The 21,418-nt window shown below is 45.9% G+C and overlaps 1 protein-coding gene across 2 annotated transcripts in view; it reads right to left on the bottom strand.

The window, feature by feature from the left end:
* Window positions 1-21,418, bottom strand: part of imp3 (IMP U3 small nucleolar ribonucleoprotein 3) — a 330,757-nt gene that overhangs the window by 192,236 nt on the left and 117,103 nt on the right. The window contains exon 3 of one of the 2 annotated variants that reach the window (XM_070887441.1): window positions 10,229-10,303. The exons of the other annotated variant lie outside the window; for it this stretch is intronic. Within the exon in view, the coding sequence (XP_070743542.1) occupies window positions 10,229-10,303 (75 nt within the window). The remainder of the gene's footprint in view (window positions 1-10,228; window positions 10,304-21,418) is intronic. 2 annotated transcript variants of the gene reach the window in all.

Raw genomic sequence — 21,418 nt, 5'->3', positions numbered from 1 at the left:
TAAGGAATAAAGGACAGGTCACAGACTGACCTTCTCTCAAACATGGGCCTCGTGTGCAGTTATACTGCAGTAAGGACGTATCAACGGCGACGAGAAACTGGGATTTAAACCACGTGAGCATGGCCACTAGCAGAATAGACGAGAGGTACTGTGTTAAGGAATGGTTGGGACAGAGAATCAACATTGTTAAAGCAGCACACAGTTCTCCAGGCAGACAAGGGCAATCCGGCATGCCCCAACATGTAGTCGAACCCAGAGGGGGAGTTCGACAGAGACAACGGCAAGCTGAACAGCGATTCACGCCATTGCAAGGGACAATGCGGCCAGTAATGGGGCCATCAACACCTGTTAATGGCACACTCAAGGACAGTCACAGGGGCAGTCAGGGACGATCAACTGGCAAGGGACCTTGTGTTTCCAACAACAGCTCATGTTGCAGGCATGGAGACACATACTCAGCCGGAGTTTGCAGAGATGAGCAAAATACCTGCAAAAATTGCAGAAATGAATGCTGGGGGAAATCGCTGGAAGCTGAAATTCAGCGAGTTCATGTGGAGCACGTATACAGTTCATACACTAGGACGCCACCGATAATGATGAAAGTGCTCCTCAATGGCATCCCAGTATCAATGGAGCAAGACACAGGGGCCAGCCAGTACCCGATGGGTATCAAACAGTTCGAAAAGTTGTGGGCGTCCAAGGCCAGGAGGCCAAAATTATCGCCGATTGACGCACAGCTACGGACATGCACAAAGGAGATCATTCCGGTGCGAGGCAGCGCCACGGTAGTCATGACCCACAAAGATTCGGAGAACAGGTTGCCACTCTGGTTTGTCCCGGTGTCAGTCCCGCACTGGGTAGGAGTTGGCTTGCTGTCATGAACTGGAAATGGGGCGATGTCAATGCAATTTCCTCTGTGGAGCAAGTATCATGCTCACAGATCCTGGAAAAATTTGACTCATTATTTCAACCCGGCATTGGCACTTTCATGGGGGCCAAGGTAGTGATTCACATTAACCCGGACACCAGGCCAGAACACCACAAGGCCAGGGTGGTGCCGTACATGATGCAGGAAAAGATAGAAGGCGAATTGGACTGCCTGCTGAGGGAAGGAATCATCTCGCCAGTCGAATTCAGTGACTGGGTGAGCCCGATTGTACCAGTGCTCAAGGCGGATGGGTCGGTCAGGATATGTGGTGATTACAAGGCCACCATCAATCGGGTGTCACTCCAAGACCAGTACCCGCTACCGAGAGCGGAGGACCTCTGTGCGACGCTATCCGGTGGCAAACTTTTTTCAAAATTGGACCTGACCTCAAGCTTACATGACCCAGGAGCTGGCGAGTGAGTCGAAGAAGCTGACCACCATCACGACACACAAGGGGTTGTTTGAGTACAACAGATGTCCGTTCGGGATTCGCTCGGCCGCCGCGATCTTCCAACAAAATATAGAAAGCCTCCTCAAGTCGATTCCAGGGACAGTGGTTTTTCAGGACGACATCCTTATCACGGGTTACGATACTGAAGAACACCTCCACAACCTGGAGGAGGTGCTTCGCAGACTGGACCGGGTAGGGCTGCGACTGAAAAAGGCGAAGTGCGTTTTCCTAGCTCCAGAGGTAGAATTCCTGGGGATGAGGGTAGCAGCAGACGGGATCAGCCCGACTGCATCCAAGACGGAAGCGATCCAGAGAGCACCCAGACTCCGTAACACGGCGGAGCTGCTTTCGTTCCTGGGGCTCCTGAACTATTTTGGTAACTTTCTTCCCAAATTGAGCACGCTGCTAGAGCCGCTACATGTGCTCCTACGCAAAGGTCGCGAATGGGTCTGGGGGGACAGCCAGGAAAGGGCTTTTAATAGAGCACGCAATTTGTTATGTTCCAACAATCTGTTAACGCTATATGACCCATGTAAGAAACTTGTGTTAACGTGCGATGCGTCGTCCTATGGTGTCGGGTGTGTGTTGCAGCATGTCAATGCCAAGGGTCAGTTACAGCCGGTAGCTTATGCCTCCAGAAGTCTGTCCCAGGCAGAAAGGGGCTACGGGATGGTAGAAAAAGAGGCGCTCGCATGTGTATATGCGGTAAAGAAAATGCACCTGTACCTGTTTGGCAGGAAATTTGAGCTGGAGACAGATCACAAACCCCTAACATCCCTTTTGGCCGACAACGAGGCCATAAATGCAAACGCATCGGCCAGCATACAGAGGTGGGCACTCACATTAGCCGCCTATGACTACACAATTCGGCACAGACCGGGCACCGAAAACTGCACCGATGCACTCAGCAGGCTCCCACTAGCCACCACTGAGGGGGCTACCGAGCATGCTGCTGAGATGGTCATGGCTGTTGAAGCTTTCGGAAGCGAAGGCTCACCCGTGACAGCCCGTCAGATTAAAGTCTGGACAAATAGAGACCCGCTATTGTCTCTAGTCAAGAAATGTGTCCTGAATGGGGACTGGGCAGCCACGTACGGGGCATGCCCTGAGGAATTTAAATCATTTCACAGGCACAGGGATGAACTCTCGATTTAGGCCGATTGCCTACTGTGGGGAAACCGTGTAGTCATGCCCCAGATAGGCAGAGAGGTGTTCATCAGGGAGCTCCACAATGAGCACCCGGGCATTGTCATAATGAAGGCAATTGTCAGGTCACACGTTTGGTGGACAGGGATAGACACAGATCTGGAACTTTGTGTTCGCAGGTGCAACACGTGTGCCCAGCTGGGCAATGCGCCCAGGGAAGCCCACCTTAGCCCCTGGCCATGGCCCGCCAAGCCTTGGTCACGCATCCATGTGGACTACACGCAGGTCCTTTCATAGGAAAAATGTTTTTGGTTGTAGTAGGCGCCTACTCCAAATGGATCGAGTGTGACATTTTAAATTCAAGCACATCCTCTGCCATGGTAGAAAGTCTACGGGCAATTTTCGCCGCCCACGGTCTACCGGACATCTTGGTCAGCAACAATGGCCCGTGCTTCAGAAGCACTGAATTCCAGGACTTCATGGGAGGCAATGGAATTAACCATGTCAGAACGGCATCGTTCAAGCCGGCCTCAAACGGCCAGGCAGAACGAGCAGTGCAGATAATCAAACAGGGGATGCTAAGAATCCAAGGGGGTTCCCTACAAAGCCGCTTATCACGCTTCCAGTTGGGCTACAGATCCCGACCACACTCGCTCACAGGGGTTCCACCCGCAGAGCTGCTTATGAAAAGGACGCTCAAAACCCGGTTATCCCTTAGACACCCGACCGAGAAAGAAATTATCGAGAGCAGGCGCCAGTCACAATATGATTACCATGACAGGAATGCGAGGGCGCGATGTATTGATGTAAATGACCCTGTTTTTGTCCTCAACTACGCTGCAGGGCCCAAGTGGCTCGCAGGCACTGTGATTGCCAAAGAGGGAAATAGGATTCTGGTAGTTAAACTGACCAATGGACAAATCTGCCGCAAACATGTGGATCAAACAAAAAGGAGGTTCAGCAACCCCATAGAAGAAGCAGAGGAAGAACACAATATAGAGTTCACTCCTCCACAGGTGACTGAACACAGGAACCAAAGGGAGGAGAGCCCAGTCACTGTGGGCAGTCCGGATAGGCCTGAGGCACCGCAAACAGCAGACACTCAGGCCAGGGCCCAACAATCGGAGCCCCAACTCAGGCGCTTGACAAGGGAGCGTAAACCACCAGAGAGACTCAACCTGTGATCCCAATCAGACTTTGGGCGGCGGGAGGGGGTGGCGGGGGGCAGGTGATGTCATGTATTCAACCAGCAATGTAACCCATGTATAATCTGACCCAAGTTGTGCACTGTGAGAACAATGACCACTAGGTGGTGAACTTGTGGGAGACACTCCTAACCTGGACCTTCAGATATAAAAGGGCAAGCTCCACCCACTTCCTGCACTTGAGTGCGAAGGAATAAAGGACAGGTCACAGACTGACCACCTCTCAAGCATGGGCCTCGTGTGCATTTATACTGTAGAGTAAGGACGTATCACCACGTACCCCGGACTCGCGCTGCTCGGGCTTTCAGGCTCAGGTTCGAGCAGCAGACAAGGCAGGCAGCAATGCCAGCAGCTCCAGGCTCAGCAATGTGGTTTGGCAGGCCACACTTCCAGCTTCCTCATACATCATACTGCGCATACGCAACCGGATCGAGTGCGCATGCGCAGTACCCAACAGGCGCACTTGTGCAGAGGAAGCCAAAAATCAATCCGTTCAACATATGCCAGAACTCTTTTTACCATCCTCACAGGAGAAGGGAGCACAGAATACAAGGGAGAGGCAGAGAACCAGAGGTGGCCCTCCACAGATCTCACAGCCAACAAGTGCAGAGGAGCCGGCGCTGGAAATAAGAGGATGTACGCGTGCCTGGCCGTTTTGAGAATGGGGTCTCTCAGCTACCTGGTGACAGAATTAAAAATCAGACAGCCACATGGCATACAACACTCACTCGTGTTGACTTGATGTCAACAGTGAGTGAAACATGATCATGAGCTCAATGACAAAGTCAAACTTTCTCACCGTCACAGTTCTCATTCATGTCTTTCATCTCCCACAGGGCCTTCAGGCATCCCGCAGGACATGGTCCAGGTCGCTGACGATTCCTCAGAGATTAATCCCTCTCTCGATAAGAGTGACTGTAGTTCAGAAGTGATCGGTTTTGCCAAGGATGTAAAAGGTACTACATAATGCAAATTCTTGTTTTGTTTTCTCTCTCCCAGTCCTCTTGCGTCACTCTTTTATGGAAACATAGAAACATGGAAAATAGGTGCAGGAGTAGGCCATTCGGCCCTTCGAGCCTGCACCGCCATTCAATGAGTTCATGGTTGAACATGCAACTTCAGTACCTCATTCCTGCTTTCTCGCCATACCCCTTGATCCCCCTCGTAGTAAGGACAACAGCTAACTCCTTTTTGAATATATTTAGTGAATTGGCCTCAACAACTTTCTGTGGCAGAGAATTCCACAGGTTCACCACTCTCTCGGTGAAGACGTTTCTCCTCATCTCGGTCCTAAATGGCTTACCCCTTATCCTTCGACTGTGACCCCTGTTTCTGGACTTCCCCAACATTAATAAGAACACAAGAACATAAGAATTGGGAACAGGAATAGGCCATCTAGCCCCTCGAGCCTGCTCCGTCACCCAACAAGATCACGGCTGATCTGGCCGTGGACTCAGCTCCACTTACCCGCCCGCTCCCCATAACCCTTAATTCCCTTATTGGTTAAAAATCTATCGATCTGTGATTTGAATACATTCAATGAGCTAGCCTCAACTGCTTCCTTGGGCAGAGAATTCCACAGATTCACAACCCTCTGGGAGAAGAAATTCCTTCTCAACTCGGTTTTAAATTGGCTCCTCCGTATTTTGAGGCTGTGCCCCCTAGTTCTAGTCTCCCCGACCAGTGGAAACAACCTCTCTGCCTCTATCCTGTCTATCCCTTTCATTGTTTTAAATGTTTCTATAAGATCACCCCTCATCCTTCTGAACTCCAACGAGTAAAGACCCAGTCTACTCAATCTATCATAAGGTAACCCCCTCATCTCTGGAATCAGCCTAGTGAATCGTCTCTGTACCCCTTCCAAAGCTAGTATCTCCTTCCTTAAGTAAGGTGACCAAAACTGCACGCAGTACTCCAGGTGCGGCCTCACCAATACCCTGTACAGTTGCAGCAGGACCTCCCTGCTTTTGTAGTCCATCCCTCTCGCAATGAAGGCCAACATTCCATTCACCTTCCTGATTACCTGCTACACCTGCAAACTAACCTTTTGGGATTCAAGCACCTGGAGATGGAGCACGCGGTGTCCACCGGTACGCTCGCGTCCTTCCGCGAGAGGTGGGCACCGGAGGGACCGGAGTGCATCATCACGCCCGGCAACCAAATTTTAATTTGATTTTATGTTTTTTTTTTAAGTTAATTTGTTTTAATTGCCGGTGCTTTTAGTGTCCCCCTCCCCTTTTATAGGGGGCACTTGGAGGGAAAAAAAGGGGGGGGAAAAAAGCCTTGTAAATGGTTGGTGTTTCCCCCAGATCGGGGGGGGCACGGTTTAATGTTTTTTGTTTACTCCCAAAAAGAGTTTCAAGCGCAAGGACCCTCAGGTCCCTCTGCACTGCAGCATGTTGTAATTTCTCCCCATTCAAATAATATTCCCTTTTACCCCCCAAGGTGGATGACTTCACATTTTCCGACATTGTATTTCATCTGCCAAACCTTAGCCCATTCGCTTAACCTATCTAAATCTCTTTGCAGCCTCTCTGTGTCCTCTACACAACCCGCTTTCCCACTAATCTTTGTGTCATCTGCAAATTTTGTTACACTACACTCTGTCCCCTCTTCCAGGTCATCTATGTATATTGTAAACTGTTCTGGTCCCAGCACCGGTCCCTGTGGCACACCACTAACCACTGATTTCCAACCCGAAAAGGACCCATTTATCCCGAATCTCTGCTTTCTGTTAGCCAGCCAATTCTCGATCCATGCTAATACATTTCCTCTGACTCCGCGTACCCTTATCTTCTGCAGTAACCTTTTGTGTGGCACCTTATCGAATGCCTTTTGGAAATCTAAAGGCACCACATCCATCGGTACACCTCTATCCACCATGCTCGTTATATCCTCAAAGAATTCCAGTAAATTAGTTACACATGACTTCCCCTTCATGAATCCATGTTGTGTCTGCTTGATTGCACTATTCCTATCTAGATGTCCCGCTATTTCTTCCTTAATGATAGCTTCAAGCATTTTCCCCACTACAGATGTTAAACTAACCGGCCCATAGTTACCTGCCTTTTGTCTGCCCCCTTTTTTAAACAGAGGCGTTACATTAGCTGCTTTCCAATCCGATGGCACCTCCCCAGAGTCCAGAGAATTTTGGTAGATTATAATGAATGCATCTGCTATAACTTCCGCCATCTCTTTTAATACCCTGGGACGCATTTCATCAGGACCAGGGTACTTGTCCAACTTGAGTCCCATTAGCCTGTCCAGCACTACCCCGCTAGTGATAGTCTCAAGGCCCTCCCTTCCCACATTCCCGTAACCAGCAATTTTTGGCATGGTTTTTGTGTCTTCCACTGTGAAGACCAAAGCAAAATAATTGTTTAAGGTCTCAGCCATTTCCACATTTCCCATTATTAAATCCCCTTTTTAATCTTCAAAGGGACCAACATTTACTTTCGTCACTCTTTTCCATTTTATCTATCGGTAAAAACTTTTACTATCTGTTTTTATGTTTTGCGCAAGTTTATATTCGTAATCTATCTTCCCCTTCTTTGTTGCTTTCTTGGTCATTCTTTGCAGCCGTTTAAAATTTTCCCAATCGTCTAGTTTCCCACTAACCTTGACCACCTTATACGCATTGGTTTTTAATTTGATACTCTCCTTTATTTCCTTGATTATCCACGGCTGGTTATCCCTTCTCTTACCGCCCTTCTTTTTCACTGGAATATATTTTTGTTGAGCACTATGAAAGAGCTCCTTAAAAGTCCTCTGCTGTTCCTCAATTGTGCCACCGTTTAGTCTGTGTTCCCAGTCTACTTTCGCCAACTCTGCCCTCATCCCACTGTAGTCCCCTTTGTTTAAGCATAGTACGCTCGTTTGAGACACTACTTCCTCAGCCTCAATCTGTATTACAAATTCAACCATACTGTGATCACTCATTCCAAGAGGATCTTTTACTAGGAGATCGTTTATTATTCCTGTCTCATTACACAGGACCAGATCTAAGATAGCTTGCTCCCTTGTAGGTTCTGTAACATACTGTTCTAAGAAACAATCCCGTATGCATTCTATGAATTCCTCCTCAAGGCTACCCCGTGCGATTTGATTTGACCAATCGATATGTAGGTTAAAATCCCCCATGATTACTGCCGTTCCTTTTTCACATGCCTCCATTATTCCCTTGATTATTGTCCACCCCACCGTGAAGTTATTTTTTGAGGGCCTATAAACTACGCCCACCAGTGACTTTTTCCCCTTACTATCTCTAATCTCCACCCACAATGATTCAACATTTTGTTCATTAGAGCCAATATCATCTTTCACAACTGCCCTGTTTTCATCCTTTATTAACAGAGCTACCCCACCTCCTTTCCCTTCTTGTCAATCTATCCGAATTGTCAGATACCCCTCTATGTTTAATTCCCAGTCTTGGCCACACTGCAACCACTTTTCTGTAATGGCCACTAAATCATACCCATTTGTAATGATTTGTGCCGCCAACTCATTTACTTTATTTTGAATGCTGCGTGCGTTCAGATAGTGTTTTAATACTAGTTTTTAAAATCATGATTTTTATTTTTGACCCCTCCTGCAGCCCATTTATATTCATACATATTGTCCCTTCCCGTCACCTTGTGGTTTACATTTACCCCAGTGCGACTCTGCTCTGTTGCCTCCTGCCTTTTGCATTCTTTCTTGGGGTTCTGTTCCTCTGAGCTCTCACCCACTCTTACGAGCTCAGAGCCCTCTCCTGGGTTCCCATCCCCTTGCCAAGCTAGTTTAAAGCCCTCCAAACCGTACTATCAAAACCACCCGCGAGAACAATGGTCCTGTCTCTGTTGAGGTGTAACCTGTCCGACTTGTACAGGTCCCACCTTCCCCAGACGCGGTCCCAATTGTTCAGGAAACTAAAGCCCTCCCTCCTACACCAACGGGAGAGTGGAGAGCACCAGCTCCAACTGTCGCAGGAGAGAGAGTGGAGAGTACCAGCTCCAAGTGTCGCAGGAGAGAGTGTGGAGAGTACCAGCTCCAACTGACGCAGGAGAGAGTGGAGAGCACCATGTTTGTCTCTCCCCATCCATTTCAGTTTCTGGCTTTTCTCTCACTTTCATTTCTTTCTGCTCCAGATTTGTCTCTCTCTCTCTATTATCTTCATGTCTGATTTTGTATTTTTTCTCCTCTTTCTCCTTTCCAGTTTGACAGTTTTCTTTTTACTCTACTTTTTACAACATTGGAACTACCAGGTGTGAAGCAGATTACACTGCAGCCAAACAAATTCATTTGTTAAATAAAAGCAGAGGAGGAGCAACACACTTCAAAAAAGAGTTAAGATAAAGACAAGCCAGCTTCTGCCAAATGTTGGTCTCACAGTGCTGCTGACAGTCCCAGGGAACCAGACGAAACCAGAGAGAAGCAGGCACATGATTTCTAAGTAATTCCTATACAAGGTCTTTAACTTGTACAGCTTAGAAATTGTTATCTTTGTATCAAGATTATTTCTGATTTGTTTGAAACTAGTACGTTGACAGGAGATTGGTACAGTATAATTTGACTCAGTCAAATCCAAGTCCATTCAAGACTTCAATTTTGGCCACTACCTGAAGCATGGACTCTTCACATGTCTCTTATCATTTTACAAACTTCGATTAAACTTATGCCAGTTAAGAAAGGATTCCCAATTTTCCAAGTCATCATGTGGTTACCAGAATTACTGGTCAGTCTTTCTTTTCTGATCATTTTGGATTGGGAATAGCAAATCAAACTAATGCCTTTTTTATTCTTTGAAAATATGGTTAAAAAGTTACATTGTTAAAATATGCTGTGGGACTACAAGCCAGGGATGTCAGCATCCCTGCTCTCAGATGCACAGCAATTTTGCTCAGTCACCATTTTCAATTTGCCCTCCCTCTTCCCAGTAGGTAAACACAAAGCCTCTGATTTGGTCTTAGAGGTGTCAGTTATTTCAGCAACTTTATCATGGGTGCAAGCCCATATCACACCAATCTAAGGCGGGCACAACTTTCATACGATGCTCTTAATGAATAAAATGTCAACCCACATCACCAGTATTGAATATGAATTGATTGCAAATGAGCAGTGAGTAAATTGCGGTAATGCCTCATCACAGGAAACAAGGAAGACTTGCTTCCACTCTTAGCATGAGTCCTTAGGTGGCTGAACAGTCCAATACGAGAGCCACAGCCCCTTCACAGGTAGGACAGATAGTCGTTGAGGGAAAGGGAGGGTGGGACAGGTTTGCCGCACGCTCTTTCCGCTGCCTGTGCTTGATTTCTGCATGCTCTCGGCATTGAGACTCGAGGTATTCAACGCCCTCCAGGATGCACTTCCTCCACTTGGGGCGATCTTTGGCCAGAAAAAGGTTGATCTTGCGGCTAGCAGAGAATATGACCACTGGATGCAAGACAGTGCTCAAAATCTTACTGCGCATAATGACTGTACCTTCGTCTCATTGTGCAGGAGCTTGTGATAAATTCATACCTGCAGAAAGATGATGCTGACACTTTCTCGCAGAGGTGTAGACCCTGCTTTGTGGGGATAAGGCCCGCTGAATATCTGAAAATGAAAAGACCAAAATTAATTAAAATGAATTTCAAAAAATGAGATCTAGCCCCTCTCCACAGTCCTCCAGATTTATCAAACAGCTTCCCATAGTCCGACAATATCAAGTATCCTCAAAGCATGACTGACACAAACCAATTGCACTGTAAATCATTGTTGAGCCTGAACATGTATCCTCAATCACTTTCTGCCAGTGCATCCATACCCATTGCACTCAGAGGTATGCCAGTTTCCAACATTTGCTGTGCATATCAACAAAACTGACAATGTTGAACAACAGCGTTATATCCACCAGGACCTGAATAGAGAAAGCTTATACACACACTGCACAGAACTAACTGCTGCAGATAATCTCACTCTGGTCATGCACCAACCTGTCTCAAAAGTAAGATTTTTCAACATGCAAAACCTGTGGCTCAGTGGGTAGCACTCTCGCCTCTATCAGAAGGTTGTGGGTTCACTCCAGGGACTGGAGCACAAAAAAACATTTAGGCCGACATTCCAGTGCTGAGGGAGTGCTACACTGTTGGAGGTGTCGTCTTTCGGATGAGACGTTAAACCGAGGCCCTGTATGCTTTTTCAGGTGGACGTAGAAGATCCCAGGGCACTATTGCGAAGAAGAGCAGGAAAGTTATCCCCGGTGTCCTGGCAAATAGTTATCCCTCAATCAACGTGACAAAAACAGATTATCTGGTCATTATCACATTGCTGTTTGAGAGAGCTTGCTGTGCGCAAATAGGCTGCCGCATTTCCAACATTACAACAGTGACTGCACTCCAAAATTAAAGCCTTTTGATACTTCCTGTGGTCGTCAAAGGCACTATATAAATTCAAGTCTTTGGGTTTGATTTTCCACTGCATCGTCACCCGGTTTCTCTGCGGTATTGGCCTTTTTGGGCGAGAACCGGGTCGGTGAAAGTTTCCACAACTGAGCGGTTTTGAAGTACCGCTGGGGAGCGGACCGCCGGCATGCACCGTCCGTAGACCGCCATCGCCCAATTATTGACTCAGTGGTGACCCGTAGGCAAGTTGGAAAAAAAAACACCCACGAGAAGCAGCGGAGCTGGGCGGTAGGTAAGTAGCCCTGCAAAAAAAAAAGTTAAGTTAATGGGTTTTTAATAATTATTTTTAAATTCTCTTCTTAAGGTGAAAAGGGTCCAGAGAATCTTTTTTGTTTTTGAAAACATATTGTGTGTGTTTTTCTCCTCCTCGGCCCAACCCACAGCCTCTGTGTAAATATTAGTAATTAAAAAAAGAACCACCCAATCGGCCCAAAATTCCATTTTCCGCCAAGAATTGGGGTGAAAAGTCCATTTTTTTTTCGCCGGGCGGATTTTTCTCCTTTTAAAAAAAAATTGAACTTTGCACCAGCAATAACTTGAGAATCTTAGCGGCATTTTGGGCGGCAATTCTAGCCCTTTTCTTTTTTTAAAAAGAAGCGCCACTCCACAGAACACGTGATGTTAAAAAAAAATTGCGGCATCTCAGGGTGGTGCAGTAGTCTTTTAACTCTGGGATCTGGGTTACATTCCAGCTCAGACCGATGGAATGAAAAGCTGAAGGGTCCTCCATGGAATGAGTTTGGTGAGCATTCATTCACTCTCAAGGAGGACAAGTGCTCACAGCACAAAACTGCCTTTACCATTTAGAATTTCATTGCAACAAATGCAACAATGTCATACTGGTACAATCGGATACACTCTGCCAAAGGTGGGACGGATGCACATTGCTAAGTGTAACAAAGGTATGGGAGAAAAGACTAAATAGTAGAGGAAACTTAAAAAAAAAATGTCTTGTCGGGATGTGAGCGTTGCTGGCAAGGACAGCATTTATTCCCCATCGCTAACTGTGCCGAGGTGATGGTGGTGGTGGTGGGCCTTTTCCTTGAGCCGCTGCAGTCAGTGTGCTGCTCCCAAAATACGGCTAGATAGCAAGGTCCAGGATTTTGACACAGCAACAAAGAAGGAATAACGATATATGCCCAATTCAAGATTGTGAGAGACATGAAGGTGATGGTATTCCCATACAACTGCTGCCCTTGTTCTTCTAGGTGGTGGAGGTTGTGGGTTTGGGAGCTGCTGCCCAAGAACAGGCTCGATGGACCAGGCGGTCTTTACCTGTCCATCAATGTTTGTATGTATACAAGAACCTTGGCAAGCTGCTGCGGTACAGCCTGTAGAGGTCACTGTACTGCACAATATGGACCATCACAGGCAATGCAACGGACCTTGGGATCAAAGGTTAATGCGAGTGTATTTTATACACTGAGCCACCCAGTTCCTCAGTTGCATACTAATTTTAACATGCCATGTCACGCAGTTCTGATGAGTTCCTAATTTAACAGCTGACTTCATATGAAATACAATGCAATTTTTCACTTGAAAATATTTCTGGTGCCGCAAAGTTCCCCTTTTTTGTGCACCCGACAGGCCTCTTTTACATCACTGACCACAACCAAGTGTCACTCCATCCTCAGATGATGAATCATACTTTATATGTATAATAAATGTTGATTTCATGTCTCTACCTGCCACTATGCTTAACACCAGCCAAAAAAAGTTAAGAGAAAGAGTTGATAAAGAAATAACTTGCATTTTTGAGCACCATTCACCCTCTCAGGACGTCCCAAAACACCTCGCAACCAATTTAATAACTTTTTAAGTGCAGTCAGTGTTTGGCAGAAAAAGGTTTATACACAGCAAGATCCCACAACAGGAATATTCTCTTCTCCTCTTCGAATACTGCCCTGGGATTTCTTACCCTCAACCAAGCAGGCAGACAGGGGGCTCTTCAGCATGTTATATGAAAGATGGAGAAAATGCATCAAACTGCACTGGACATGATTACAATATGCTAGGATTGGACCTAAAATCATTGCCTTTAAATGGATAACCTCAGGCTCTGCACAAGAAACTGCACATTTAGCAAGTATTTTACCAGTTTTCCATGGATAGGAGAGACATCCCACGAGTGTATTTTTTCTTTCAATATAAAATTACCCCCATTTATTATGTTCATCACCTTTAATTTGCCCCCCGACTCCATGACACCTTTCCTGGCTAAAAGAAAATGTATGCTGGCAGCTGGCTCCCACCACTCTGCCAAGACACCTCCTCAACCAGCTAGGATCTCAGTAAAGTTAAACATCAAGTGCGCCAGCTGTGAAACACCAACATTACAATTTTTACCTCATCCCTTCCTCCAATCTCACCCATTGCCATGTTTTTATTATCCCCACAAACCTACCCCTCTCTAACCCTGAACGATCAATCCTCAGCAATGGTCTCAGCTTCATCCCCTTACCCAGCCACATCAATGAATTTCGAGCTCAGCACAATGTGTAACTCTTGCTCCTTGACCTTCGCCTCCGTTCTCACTTCTTTCGCCTGGAGTCTTTCCTCTCTCTCTCTCTTCCCTCCCCCGCCAGTCCCCCCCAACCCCACCCTCCTCCTCTCCTCTCCTCTCCTCTCCCCTCCCCCAACTACCTTGATTACACTTCCTCCCACCTCACTTCTTGCAATTCCATTCTCCCAGTTCCTCCGTCTCATCTGATCTGACAGTGCCACCTTCCACACAAGTCTTCCTTTTTCCTCAACTGAGGATTCTGCTCCACTGTCCTCGACTGAATCCGTCCCATTTCCCACACTTGTGCTCTTACCTCTTCCCCTCCCTCCCAGAACCACAATAGGATTTCCCTTATCCTCCCCTTCAAACTCACCAACCTCCACATTCAACGGATCATCCTCCATCATTTCTGCCACCTCCAGCGTGATGTCACCACCAAACACCTCAGCCCCTCCCCTTTCAGTATTCCAAAAGGGACCGTTCCCTTCGCATCTTTCTGGTTCACTCTTCCATCACACCCAACACCCAAAGAAATTTTAGAAAGAGCTGGAAATATTTTGCTGGAGTGTAAAACAAATAGCTTGGACGAAGATGTAATTTCTAAGAAATGTTGTTTGTGCTGCAAGGTCGATTTTGCTAAAGTGCAACTTTGATGTTAAAATATTTTGATATTAAAACATTTAGTTACCAAAACTTATTTTAATAAATTGAAGCATCTGCATGCAAAAATACCCCAGAATCCAAAATCAGGTAGCACCTATTTTCCTCTGCACAAGTCAACACTCGAGCTACAATTCTTCTCTCAAACTCGACTCTGAATATAAATTTTGCAGCTGAATGCAGTTTCACAGTCTTGCGCAAGTTATGTAATTAATGCTTTCCATGTAATTTAAGAGTTTCAGTTGACCATGGCACACTATTATTTGTCGATGTCACTGTAGCCTCTTGTCTGTGTCACCTTAGCCTCAAGGCACACGACAAAACACTAACACTACCTAGGTTTTCAGGTGCATAGGAAATAAGTGGCGGCCACAAACCTTCCCAAAGCCAAATAAGAGACTTATCTGATGGAAATGTAAGACACCATAATGTACATTGAGCCAACATACACAGCAGAACATAATGCACAAGCTTTACATAAAACCTCATTTAAACTACATGTGCACTCAGTGAAGACGGTTCATCCTGTGACAGCACCAAACATAGAAACATAGGGCCCAAGTTTCCACATGATTCGCGCCTGATTTTTAGGAGCAACTGGTGGAGAACGGACTATTTTAGAAATCGCAATTCTCCACATTTTTTTTTTCTGCAGTTCTAGTCAGGTAGAACAGTTCTAGTTTAGAACAGAATTTTTTCTTCAAAAGGGGGCGTGTCCGGCCACTGACGCCTGATTTGAAAGTTTCTACAGTGAAAATGTACTCCAAACTAAAGTAGAATGGCGCCAGTGAAGATTTTTGTAGAACTGAAAAAACCTGTTCTACACATTAAAAAATCAGGCGCAGGTTACAAATTAGGCGTCCAGAACGAGGTGGGGGGGGAGGGGAACTCATTAAATTCGACAATAAATCCTTATTTATACTTCTACAAATAAATCCAACCTGAATAAACATTTATAAGCCAAGAAAAGATTAAATAAACCATCTTCCTACCTGTGTGAAAGTGCTTCAGCCAGGGAGAATTCTGCCGCTGAGCGAGAGAGGGAGGGAGGGAGGGAGGGAGAGAGAGAGAGAGAGAAGGGGAGAGGGGGGGGGAGGGGAGGGGGAGGGGGGAGGGGAAGATAGGGGGGGTCGGGGAACAGGAGCGGGTGTTGGGTCGGGGGAGCGGGTGTCGGGTCGGGGGGGGGAAGTGGGCCTCGGGGGGGGAGCGGGTCTCGGGTCGGGTCGGGTCGGGTCGGGGGGGGGGGGGGAGAGCGGGTCTCTGGTCTCGGGGGGGGGGGGGGAGCGGGTCTCGGGTGTCGGGGGGGGGGGGGGGAGCGGGTGTCGGGTCGGGAGAGGGGGGGGAGCGGGTGTCGGGTCTGGGGCGGGGGGGAGGGGGCGAGTGTCGGGTCTGGACGGGCGGGGATCAGGAGCTGGCCGTGGGAGGAGCCTCATTCACGCAGCCCCAGTGAGGCCATTGGGCCAGGGCTAGGGGCTGCGTGCTTCGGGCCCCTCCCACACAGTTCGGCGCCTGGAGCTACTGCACTTGTGTGCCGACTGTAGCGCGCATGTGCAGAGGTCCCGGCACTGTTTTCAGCGCAGGGCTCTGGCTCCGCCCCCCCCCCCCCCCCCACAGCTCGTGCCGGCTGCGCCGAGTGCCACAGCACCTGAAAGTCAGTGGAGAATACCAAGGATTTTTTTAGGCGCCATTTTAGGCGCGAAAAACGGGCGCCCAGCTCGGAGGGGCGCCCGTTTTTTTTCTTGTGGAAACTTGGGCCCATTGAAACATAGAAATTAGGTGCAAGAGCAGGCCATTCGGCCCTTCGAGCCTGCATCGCCATTCAATAAGATCATGGCTGATCATCCAAGCTCAGCATCCCTTTCCTGCTTTTTCTCCATACCCCTTGATCCCTTTGGCCGTATGGGCCATATCTAACTCCCTTTTGAATATATCTAACGAACTGGCTTCAACAACTTTCTGCGGTTGAGAATTCCATAGGTTAACCACTCCGAGTGAAGAAGTTTCTTCTCATCTTCGTCCTAAATGTCTTACCCCTTATCCTTAGATGGTTCTGGAACTCCCCAACAACGGGAACATTCTTCCTGCCTCTAACCTGTCCAATCTCGTTAGAATTGTATACGTTTTTGAGATCCCCTCTCATTCATCTAAATTCCAGTAGATACAAGCCCAGTTGATCCAGTCCCTCCTCATATGTCAGTCCTGCCATCCCAGGAATCAGTCTGGTGAACCTTTGCTTCACTCCCTCAATAACAAGAATGTCCTTCCTCAGATTATGAGACCAAAACGGAACACAATATTCCAGGTGCGGCCTCACCAAGGCTCTGTACAACTGCAGTAAAACCTCCCTGCTCCTATACTCAAATCCTCTAGCTATGAAGGCCAACATGCCACTTGCCTTCTTCACCGCCTGCTGTACCTGCATGCCAACCTTCAATGACTGATGTACCATGACACCCAGGTCTCGTTGCACCTCCCCTTTTCCTAATCTGTCACCATTCAGATAATATTCTACTGTCTTGTTTTTTGCCACCAAAGTGGATAACCTCACATTTATCCACATTATACTGCATCCGCCATGCATTTGCCCACTCACCTAACCTGTCCAAGTCACCCTGCGCCTCTTGGCGGCCTCCTTGCAGCTCACGCTGCCACCCAGCTTAGTGTCATCTGCAAACTTGGAGATACTACATTCAATTCCTTCATCTAAATCATTGATGTATATTGTAAATAGCTGGGGTCCCAGCACTGAACCCTGCGGCACCCCACTGGTCACTGCCTGCCATTCTGAAAAAGATCCATTTATTCCAACTCTCTGCTTCCTGTCTGCCAACCAGTTTTCTAGCCACGTCAATACATTACCCCCAATACCATGTGCTTTAATTTTGCACACTAATCTCGTGTGGATCCTTGTCAAAAGCCTTTTGAAAGTCCAAATACACCACATCCACTGATCCTCCCTTGTCCGCTCTACGAGTTACATCCGCAAAATATTCCACAAGATTTGTCAAGCATGATTTCCCTTTCATAAATCCATGCTGACTTGGACCGATCCTGTCACTGCTTTCCAAATGCACTGCTCTTTCATCTTTAATAATTAATTCCAACATTTTCCCCACTACTGATGTCAGGCTAACCGGTCTATAATTCCCTGTTTTCTCTCTCACTCCTTTTTTTAAAAAGTGGTGTTACATTAGCTACCCTCCAGTCCATAGGAACTGATCCAGAGTCAATAGAATGTTGGAAAATGATGACCAATGCATCCACTATTTCTAGGGCCACTTTCTTAAGTACTCTGGGATGCAGTCTATCAGCCACTGGGGATTTATCGGCCGACAATCCCATCAATTTCCCCAACACAAAGCACTCCAAGTTTGAGTAAAGCAACAAACGGCACTAGAATCTGCCTTCAGATTTCAACTCATCTCTCTTTCTGGTCCCCCGAAATTAGAAATCTGAATCAGGTACTATTTTTAAAAACTTTCCCCGATTTACCTGTATTTTAAAAAGAAAATTTGAATGCCTATTAGGGGAAAGCATTCATTTCGTTGGTCACTGTTCCCACTATTCAATTTCCTTGAAGTATGTATGTCCAGTTCCCTAATTTTACCAGAAAATTAGATGCACCTACAAAGAGAGGAATACCCCTTTTATACCCACACTGTCACTAAAACTAGTTAGCGAATAAAAATGTGTGTTTCTCAACTATTTCTTCCTTGCTGCCATAGCGTCTTGTACTGATCAACTTGAGGCTTGGAGGGATATTGTTTCCTTTGCTATAACTTATGGATAAATTGTGTCACAAGAGGTCTGGAGTAAAATGTGCCTCCATTACAATTTTTAAGTGGTCAAATTAACATCAGTGGGCGAGAGGAACTAGCGGCAAGCAGGGAAAAGAAGTCAGCTACAGAAACTTATCTGATCACAAAACTAATGTTACAGCAACTAAGATGAGCTTAGTTAGGCAACCGAGAGTGATTGTTATCAGAATAAAAACCAGTGTCTGTCATTAAATAGATGGAAAATAGAGTTGTGTAATGAAAAGAATGAGTCATGAACCGGTTTGGGTCCGGCTGTGTCAAATATTATTCTTTCTGTCATGCTTGTTTTTTTTCGACAGTGGAACGGAGAAAAGTAGGTGGAAATTCAAGTCTAATACCACAGAACACCATCAAGACTGAAAAGAAGAGACAGTTTCTTAACCGATAAGGGAATAAGGGGTTATGGGGAGCGGACCTAGTCCATGATCAGATCAGCCATGATCATGCAAAATGGCAGAGCGGGCTCGAGGGGCCGTATGGCCGACTCCTGCTTCTATTTCTTGTTATGTTCTTAAATGCTTTGTGAAGGTCAGGCGGTGCAATATCAACATTAAACAAATCCTCAAAAAATTCCAATACATTTTCTTGGCGTCACAAGTGCAGAAACCCACTGACTTGGCAGAATTGCCTTCACTGCCATTGGACACTTTAATTGCTTTTTAAATAATAGACTCCAGCTATTTTCCTCAATATTGATATTGGGCTAATAATTCTCAAGAATAAAGTTGTGTGTACAGTTTAGGTCTCCTTATTTAAGGAAGGACATACTTGCATTGGAGGCTGTTCAGAGAAGGTTCACGAGTTTGATTCCCGAGATGAAGGGGTTATCTTATGAAGATAGGTTGAGCCTATACTCATTGGAGTTTAGAAAAATGAGAGGTGATCTTATTGAAACATACAAGATACTGAGGGAGCTCGACAGGATAGATGCAGAGAGGATGTTTCCCCTCATGGGGGAATCTAGAACTGGGGGCATAGTTTCAGAATAAGGGGTCGCCCATTTAAAACGGAAATGAGGAGGAATTTCTTCTCTCAGAGGGCCGTGAATCTTTGGAATTCTCTACCTCAGAGAACTGTGAAGGCTGGGTCCTTGAAATGTATTTAAGGTGGAGATAAACAAACTTTTGAAAGATAAGGGAGTCAAGGGTTATGGAGAGCGGGCGGGGACGTGGAGTTGAGGCCAATATCAGATCAGCTATGATCTTATTGAATGGTGGAGCAGGCTCGAGGGGCCAAATGGCTTACTGCTGCTCCTATTTCTTTGGCACAGTTTTGAGATCCTGGGGAAGAATAACCAAGAACAAAACAATGAGGATGCAGAGAGAAGGAGACAGTCTCGGCTAGCTACTTAAAGTTCAGAAAAAGAACAGTCATAGCAATATCAGTAAAAACAGAAGTAGTCAAGATTAACCACACTAAAGAGAAAGAAGCTGCTTTTATATTGTATAAGTGGGTCTTGCAGAGCCTGACAAACTTTCCAGGATTCACTAAAGCCACTTACTTGAAATACCGGTTTCAACCACCTGCACGAGACCCATATATCAGGATTCAGCCACAAGCACAGATTTTTCAACAGTAAAAAATGCAGCGAGAGGATAGGAGGGGAGAGAAGTATCACCAATCAAACAACAAGCTTTCTGTTGTATACTGTCCAGAACTAAGAGGTGCTAGAAGAGCTTCTTCAGATACGTGAGGATTACGTAAAGCTTCAGACAGACTCGAACTCGGAATCGCACATGAACAATGGCAGAAATCAAGCAAATTTTCCATGAAATTCGCCCCATGATCTTTATGAAATAGCCATACAATTCAGGAAGAGGTTGACAGCTCTTTACAAGTCCAAGTCTTCACCTTCAGACACACTGCTGGCAGGCCACTTGGAGCATAGTTATATGCATTTTTACCTTTCATACGTTCATCAGCTGAAAACATCGCCCCCAAAATGAGTTAACAGTACCAAGGAAAATTTGTATTCTAGTACCGAAATGATTTATTAAAACTGGGTTTCAAGCTTAAGCAAATTCTTGATCTCGGTCATGCCCAAGAGAAGATGCTAAACAGAGATAAGATATTTCTAAAAAAAAGGATCAAGCAAAGTTCATAACTGGTCCACCCTCTACAAATCCTGTTACACAAATTAAAACCAACCCATCCATTTCTTAAGCTGGACAATAGTCTACAGTGTGTGCAGAAAACAAGTAACATTTTCTTATTGAAATAACAGCTACTGATCCTACCCTGAACTAAAGCTGGTTATCATATTTTTTTTTGAACACTCCCTCTCAGTGTCCACATCCTGTAACATCTTTCAATCACGATTAGTTGAAATACCAAATACCACAATTGCATTTTTATTCTGATCCTACTTCTTGTACTTTTGTTTCCAATTCATTAACAAATGACAAGTATTTTTGAAACTAAACCATGCCAAGTCATAATTCATCACCAAGGGAATGGAGAACATGTGATAAAAGCCAAGAATTGAAGTTCTAAAAATACATTTTAGCTCATAGGGAATCTGCAGACTGATATTTTGGCCCAACTACCACATTTAAAATATTATTATTATGGTAGTTTATGGATCCAACAGCATCAGTTTAATTTGGCACAATACATCCCTGCAAACGACCCTCCATAGAGTTAAATGTTGTGCTTTTCTAGGGTCATCCTGTCCCTTGTCTCAACGCACTTGCACTTATGAACGTGGTGACTGGTGCTGGGTGCCAGAAACTCTGTGGGACAGCATAATACTTGTGTAATTCACTGTACAAGAAGTGCAACTCACTGTAACTTCCTCAATTACAAGCGATTTGATGACTAACTTGTGTAGTAAGTGTTAGGCAACAAAAGCTGCCTATCTTAGCACACTATTAAGGCATTTCATTGAAGACAACAAGTGTGATCACAAGATCAGCAAATTTTAGTTGGAACATAAATGCCGAAGAGGAATGTCATGCAGCTCACTTTAGTTCATCCATTCAGAAAGAGCACAGACACTTACCCCACCGATCAAAGCATCTAATAGTTTCTTCATTAACTCCAGGTTTTTTTTCCTGCATTCCTCTACCTGGAAGTTTATTCCTTATGTTCAGCACTCAGTGTGCAGAACTGTTTGACATCAAACTAAATTTTCATTAATAGAGATCAGCATGGGAGAAGCTAGTAAATTTGCCTTCAACGAGCTTGTCCACTGCCAGTCCTGCGCACAAGTGTGCATGAGTTGAAAGAGCAAGGGAGTTCTATGTTCTGGCCAATATTTATGCGAACATATGAAGAATGGCTGACA

The sequence above is a fragment of the Pristiophorus japonicus genome, chromosome 8 (genome assembly GCF_044704955.1).
Source record: "Pristiophorus japonicus isolate sPriJap1 chromosome 8, sPriJap1.hap1, whole genome shotgun sequence".
Lineage (NCBI taxonomy): Eukaryota > Metazoa > Chordata > Chondrichthyes > Pristiophoridae > Pristiophorus > Pristiophorus japonicus.
Note: the sequence above shows the minus strand (reverse complement) of the source record. Positions and strands in the feature narration are given on the sequence as shown.